This window comes from Hydractinia symbiolongicarpus, chromosome 1 (assembly GCF_029227915.1).
Source record: "Hydractinia symbiolongicarpus strain clone_291-10 chromosome 1, HSymV2.1, whole genome shotgun sequence".
Taxonomy (NCBI): Eukaryota; Metazoa; Cnidaria; class Hydrozoa; order Anthoathecata; family Hydractiniidae; genus Hydractinia; species Hydractinia symbiolongicarpus.
Genome location: NC_079875.1, coordinates 23,731,315 through 23,738,534, shown reverse-complemented (window position 1 = coordinate 23,738,534; position 7,220 = coordinate 23,731,315). Strand labels below are relative to the sequence as shown.

Here is a 7,220-nt window from a genome sequence, read left to right as displayed (position 1 = left end):
GTATCTATATACCGTCATATTAATGTATTTTTTCCAATTGATTGATCTAAAAAAAATGAATAAAATACAAGATTCGTTAATCTTTTGTCTCCTTATTTTCTTTTTGTTGCCTTCATTTCCGTTAGATAAATTGGTGACATCAGAAAGAACATGATGCAGAAGATTGTGATTATAGACGATTTCGTCATTGCCGCGTGTATTTTCGAAACTATTTACGAGGTTTCCGTCAAAGGACACGAAAATGGGTCGCAGTTGTCTTATAAACAGTCGTAACACATTCTTAATTTTGATAGCACGTAGCTACACAACCATTCAAAGTCTAATAAAGTCGCAAATTATATTACTTATAACCCTACATACTTTTCTTTCACAAACAACCGATTGAAAATTGTCCTTGTTTTGAATCACCTCTGGTTACAAAAGCGTGCTGGAAAAGTAAACACTCTCCTCCTTCTTTGATCTTTTGCGAACAATGTCTTTAAAACGTGACTGTAAAGTGTCGGCATAAGCTGGTAAAAATAGAAGTAACAAATTAAACAATGACATTTTTATTTTTATTTTTAAGGCGGCTTTTTTTTTTTTTAGTGCTGTTACATCTCTCTTCAGTTTATTTATAAATTCATCAATGGATAAATCTAATAAATTATAAATTTTAACTTTCGTTAATATCGTAGATCCTCTTTGTTTGCAACATAGGATCAACCGGAAATATTTGAATCATACAATTAATTGTATTTCCATATGAGGACGTAGAAGTGAAAGTATATGATATTATTTTGGCGCGAAAAATTTCCGTGTGTAGCTCATAACAGACTGAAATAATTGTCAATTTCTGTTCCTACTCTATTTTACAGGAATTCTTATCTATTGGGTGAGATTTTAGATTTGGCATTAGTTTCTCATTTCTTGGACAAGGTAGTTTCCTGGTCACTTGCTGAGTTTTTTAGGCGTTATTTTATATAAAATTAAAGAATTCTGCTTTTATACAAAACAAACGTTGAACTATCTTTTTACCATATATAGATTTTTTGAAGACCTTTAGATATTTCTGTTCCAATTCTAAAATTGAAATTAAATGTGTTTAGAAGTTAGACATTTAAAGAATACTAAGCCGTGATAAGCTTCCACACTAAAAAGAAACTCTTTTTACTATGAGTTGAGATTTAAAAATTCCATCGCTAAACCATTCCGTTAAATATGAACTAACATTTAAAACTCTCACAGCAACTGTTGCCATTTTACGTTGAAGAAAAGAGTAAAAAGAATCCAAGCTACCACATAGGTCCTTATTTTACGGGATTCTTTACTTCTATCACCCCTCCCTCCCTGTTTGAATTAGCTCGAACAACTTTTTTATTTTTATTTTTGCTTAGTTGTTAGGGGTCTTAGGGTTTAGAGCTTACGAAACTATTTAAAATAACTAATCCTAGTACACGAGTTTTCCCAGACGAAAATTACGCATAAGCGTAAATCTTGGATGAAAAATACAAAGGCGTTTTTTAGACGACTCAATGAGTTTGCCATGTATCAATAGGTAAACAAAAAACAAATCGATTCGCCATATTCTTAACTTCTCCGTTGTTGTTGTTGATAAAAATAGCCCAAATATCCTTTCAGATGGAGGAATGTTGAAGACAAAAAAGAAGACCACATATAAAATTTAGTAAAATATTAACGTGTTTTCACCTTTTTTTTAATACATTGATGTCATCTTCAATTGTAAGGCAAGTGTATCCTGGCGCAGCAACAAGCAGAAGAAAAGCTCCCAACATTATATTACTACTGCAATAACGCCACAATCACGCCGTAATGGAAACTACCGGTATAACTTTTCACTTTAGATTGTTTTCTGATTTGTACAGTAAGCAAACTTTCTAAAACGGCGAAAGGTGTTGGTTGAAAAACAAATAAGTTTTACTAGCAATAATAATACATATTTACCATCCCTGTTAAGCATGCTTTCCTTATTTTTAATGATTCAGAGTCAAAACAATAGAATTCATTTCTACTTTTTTGTGAGCGGAACATAGGGGGTCATATCGTGTGTGAAAGGAAACATAATTTATAGAATGATATCTCATTAGTTTTGTCACAATCATCTGCCATGCAGACACATGAACTGGAAAAATAGATTTGAAAATAACTAAAATCGTTACTTTTATGTATGTTATTAACATGGCGGATAAACTTCCACGTACATCATAATGGATGCTACCTCTGATATATGTATCGTTCTTCTAAGTGCATGCACCAAATTTATGCGCACGAAATAGATTTATTTTCTCTGCACGAAAATATATACGCCCGAAATAGATTTCTTTTCACTACACAAAAATTTATACGCCAGAAATAGATTTGTTTTCTCTGCAAGAAAATTTATACGGCCGAAATAGATTTCTTTTCTCTGCACGAAAATTTATACGCTCTTTCGGGAAATATTTAGTACAAATCTCATGCGTTGCAAAAGCGAGTGGGAGACCGAATACATTTGTGGAAATACTGGTTAAAAAAAAAACATGTAAACGTAACAGAGCATCGACTCGAAATATTAAGTATCTTCTAAACTTTCAAAAATACAAACACGTTCTTACAATATAACAAACAAACAAACAATTTTTTTGTGTGTTTACACTCAGCAATAACCACATGTTTTGGGACAGTATTGTGTCATGACGTCTTTCTTTGTGGTACACCAATCCAGCTGCTTCTTCCACAAGGGGCAGTAGAAAGCTTTTGTAGGTGCATCTGTGCATGCTGTGTCTGTAAGACAAAGTGACAAAGATAACCATGAGAAAAAAGAACCATATTAAAATCGATCGTTCTTTTACTGTTAAGCTTAGAAATATTAGCAACTTCAAATAACTTACTGCTGCAAATATTGCACGTGTTTGGACAATATCTCCTCATAAAGTCACCCGCAGAAAGGAAGGATCCGCAGTCGACATCAAACGTGTTGCACACATATTTGTATTGATCTTTGCATGCTACAGAATAAGAAAATGAAAATAAATTAATTAAAAACTTTGATAAAAATTAAAAGCCATGGTTCAAATCATCACTAAGCAGTACCACCAAAATTAGAAATTTTACCTGGACAGTTCGAACCTTCCTTGTCCTGTTTACTGGTTTCTTTGTTCCAACAACAACCATACTGTGACTGTGAACACTTAGACGGTGCCGGTACTCTACAAAAACCGCAAGCTTTCGGGCAAATTTCGGACATACGTTCTGTTTGTTTCTGACACTGACCACTTGATGCAAAAGTTTTGCAAGACTCATATTTGTCTTTGCATGTCTTCGGACACCAACCGCACGTTCGCTTACATGAGTCCGCCAGCTTTGCTTTATGAGACTCGCAGTATGGTTTCAGCTCATTGCAATCATTTCTGAGATCAAGACATACATCATCTAAATAAAGTTTTCGTAAGGTTAAATTTATTTTAACTTTGTTTTCTTTTCTTATTCTTTTCATAACATACAAAAATTTACTGTTTCTCAGGCAGCCTTTACATGTACCCGAAAAAAAAAATGATTGGGTTTTTCATATCGGGATTGTGTGAGCTGCGCATGCGCCGTAACGTTATTTACATGCGTGATAGCTTTACACACATGTGCAATTTCGGTTAAATCGTGTTTATGTTTACATGAATATTTTGAGGGCGAAATAAAATTTCACGTTTTCCGAAATCAACATCGAATTTCGCGCGAAAATCATGTAAACAATTAATTACGTAAAAAAAATTCACTTCACTTCAAATAAAACTTCATGTAAAGGCTTCCTAAAAATCCAAAAATTTTAATACAGTATTTGGGTTGGGAAAAAATATATATAGAAAAAATCCGTATGAACAGACCTTCTCGCTTATAGTTTTCCTCAGCTTGCATGGATGAAAGTGTGTTTTCCCACATTATCTCTAAAGAACAGAATTAAGCATTAGCGGAATTGTGTTTTTTTGACGCTCTGCAATGTCGAGATTCAAGAGAATTTATTTTGGCGATAAAAATACCAAAAACATTACATTACATAATCACAAGCGGACTTGAAACAAATGCTTGGGGGAAAAAGGAGAGTTTTAATAAATTTCGAGAGAATTTATTTTCTAGTATGGCCAATTACCAGGATTTGCAGCAAAGGCATAATTTGCATGTTTATCTCAAATTTACGATAAATAGTTGGAAGAATTTTCGTCATTTATCAAAGTATAATCAGATTTTTTAAGGAATCGTTATCTCTATCATTAACTTAAGGGTTTTCAGGACCTGGTAGAAAGTCCTCGACTAAAGCTTCTATTGCACTTTTACAACTGGCGCAAATTCAAAGAAAAAAAGAAAGAAATATTTATTTATTTATTTATTGAAGATACATTAAACAAAGTGCGGGCGGGGTCAAAAATTGGTAAACCAATACAATAACTTATTATCTCCAAATTTAACTAAAAACAAGGTTTTCAGAAGTGAATCTAGAGAGAATTTAATTTCCTGAATTACAAGATTTTAATTCTCGCGAAAAGTTAATCAAAAAACCCAGAAATTGTTCTCGATATCAAAGTTTGAACTTTGTGAAAATATTACTTCTGATTCAAATGGAAAATAGAAAAACTTGGAAAAAAATGTTTAAAAGTAATATTGTTTCCCTGCTTTGATCTTTCACCTCATGAATCCCTGACCAAATAAACCATTTTTATGAAAGTAAACATATTTTATCTAACGGCCTTCTGTTCACCCTTTCCCTCAACAAAAGAAACGACAAACCTTCATCAGATTTCTTGGTGAGAATATCATCAAATTTTGATCTGAAAGTTGCATGATGACCTAAAGATACAAAATGATATCAAAAAGGCTGTTTTACCTTAGGATTTTACCGGCATGGTGAGAGTTTTACTTCAGCTAGAAAGTGCCCGTAGTTTTTAGTCATAGACCAGACCATTTTGAGAAATAGGTTGACGGTATATCAAGAGGTAAACCCAAACAGTAAGTTATAAAAACAGAAAGGGGAAGAGCTGAACTCTTGATAGTTATCTCCTGTTTCGCCTACTTTACTAAAATTAAAATATGCATAAAAAGTCATTCATTCGTATAAACTAAAAGGTCTGAGAACTAGCGCTTCAATGGGAGGTCTGAGCACTAGTGCTTTAGTGAGAGATCTGGGAACCAGTGCTTACTTGTGCCAATTTTGTTCACTTCTCTCTTCAGTTCATTGATTAGCTCTTCTGTTGTCATATCTTAATAAACAAACAAACATTAAGACAATAATATGACCAGTCTATCATCCAGTGTCACATTGCCTATAAAAACCTTACCATTTATGGATTTTTTCGACGCTCTTTTTAAATGAAGCGATTCCAATTCTAAAAATAAAAGAAGAAAAAAGAAATAATAAAACTATTTATGATCAAAATATTTTATCCTTTATTTCAATAGTATTATTGCTGACATGGGATGGACTTGAATTCAAAAATGTGCGCCTGATCCATAAAATGTAACAAGAATCATACGTTAAGAAAAGATAATTACAAAACGATCTCTCGAAGTTTGATAAAAATAACTATGACTGAAAAAATCTGCAAATACGCTATTTAAGGTAATAAAAATTAGCCTGTATTTTGGCTCCTAGAGGATTGTAGCCCATACTAATCTAAAATATTAAATAAATTGAGAATCAAAGGTGTTTCGTTTCTTTAAATACGAAACTTAGTTACAAACATATAAATTCCATGGCGAGTGGCAACAACATCCAATACTTTTGTGAAGGTTGCCATTTTGAAAAAACATACGAAAATTTAGGATTACAGAAAAAATAGATCAAAAAATAGAAACCCATTTAAAATAAATGTACTATACCTTTCTCCAGCGCTTTCATGTCATCGTGAAACGCAGCAGTAGCCAAACCAAGAAACAGGAATAACGCAATACCCACACGTAACATTTCGTCTATTCAGAATTCTTCCTTACAACAATGCTATCTGATGTGAACATGCAACCGTTTTTATAAGCCTTCAAAACGTCATTGTCAATAAAGCAACGTTTGTTGACAGTCATGTCTGTCGATACAAAGGTAAACAAACATGGCCAAACCTTACGCAAACAGTATGGTTTCTATTTGCTGCTAAATACTCAAATATTTCATGAACTTTATTAAAAATTAAAAAGCCGGGTGGTACAAGGGGTGGTACAAGGGTTGGTACAAAATTGACTTTAAATTAATCAATCTATGAGACGCTAGGAGGATAGATATGTAAAGAGATATTTAAAATATGATTAGATACGTAGCGTTGTCATGATTGTAGCTTCGGTGAAAATAATAAACAGAAAGTTGATCATTACCTGTACATGAGGAGGAAAAGTCGTGTACAAATATTAAACTTATTGAAACTGGATACCAAAATACAGAGTATACAGAATTCAAATTATTCCATACAATTTGGATCAAGTATATATGATGTTAATACCATGCGTAAAATATGTCATTCCATTTGATGATAAATTTTATGCTAAGAAGTTGTTTCAACAAAGTATCCTTACCACTAAGCTACCTTGAGTACGAGCAAACAAATGTTTTTTCACGACGTCAAACGAATACGTCCCAACATTATTTAAATGAGAAATAAATAAACAACTGTGTAAAAAAAAACGTTTATTCTGTGATTATAATAATATCTAAAAAAAATCATAATGTTATTGAATGAAAAGACTCATGTTGTATCATTCAACAAAATGACTCGTTTTTTAAAAATTTGTGGAAATTGATGATGAAGCCGTAGAATGCACGATCGTTTTAAATTGACAAATTTAATCGACTTTTCAGATCTAACTTGAATTGAGAAATGATTTCTTCCTTGATGAAGAAATTGATAAAGTAATCTCTCCCGCCAGTCGCCATAAGACTGGAATACCGACATGTAATCTATTAGCCATAAATCGTGATCAATCAACTATGAGATATTAAAATACAAAAATACAAAAACGAACCAAATTTTCAATCCAGTAGTGCTCAAGTTCAATTTAGACATAAGATTGTCGCTGAAATGTATTTTTGATTTAGGTTGTAATGGTACTTTAAAAAAGAAACGATTGCGTGATTTTTAGCCTAAATCTGGCGAGTTATATCCGCGCGAATTTTTATCTATATTATAATACCCGTATACGTCTGTCTGTCACGCAAAATGGTAGCTTAGCTGCGCAGGTAGCGAGACGCACGCAATGCGGTATAACAAGGACGG

At 32.8% G+C, this 7,220-nt stretch overlaps 1 protein-coding gene across 1 annotated transcript; it reads right to left on the bottom strand.

Annotated features, from left to right (window-relative positions):
* Nucleotides 1-2,525: 2,525 nt before the first annotated feature.
* LOC130647378 (uncharacterized protein ZK643.6-like) lies at nt 2,526-6,002 on the bottom strand. The gene is made up of 8 exons (XM_057453221.1): nt 5,842-6,002; nt 5,301-5,348; nt 5,163-5,222; nt 4,753-4,812; nt 3,855-3,914; nt 3,091-3,408; nt 2,868-2,984; nt 2,526-2,760 (listed from the first exon to the last, which is right to left on the bottom strand). The coding sequence occupies exons 1-8, from the start codon at nt 5,924-5,926 to the stop codon at nt 2,633-2,635; spliced, it is 876 nt and encodes a 291-aa protein (XP_057309204.1). The 5' UTR covers nt 5,927-6,002; the 3' UTR covers nt 2,526-2,632.
* Between the last annotated feature and the right edge of the window lie 1,218 nt (nt 6,003-7,220).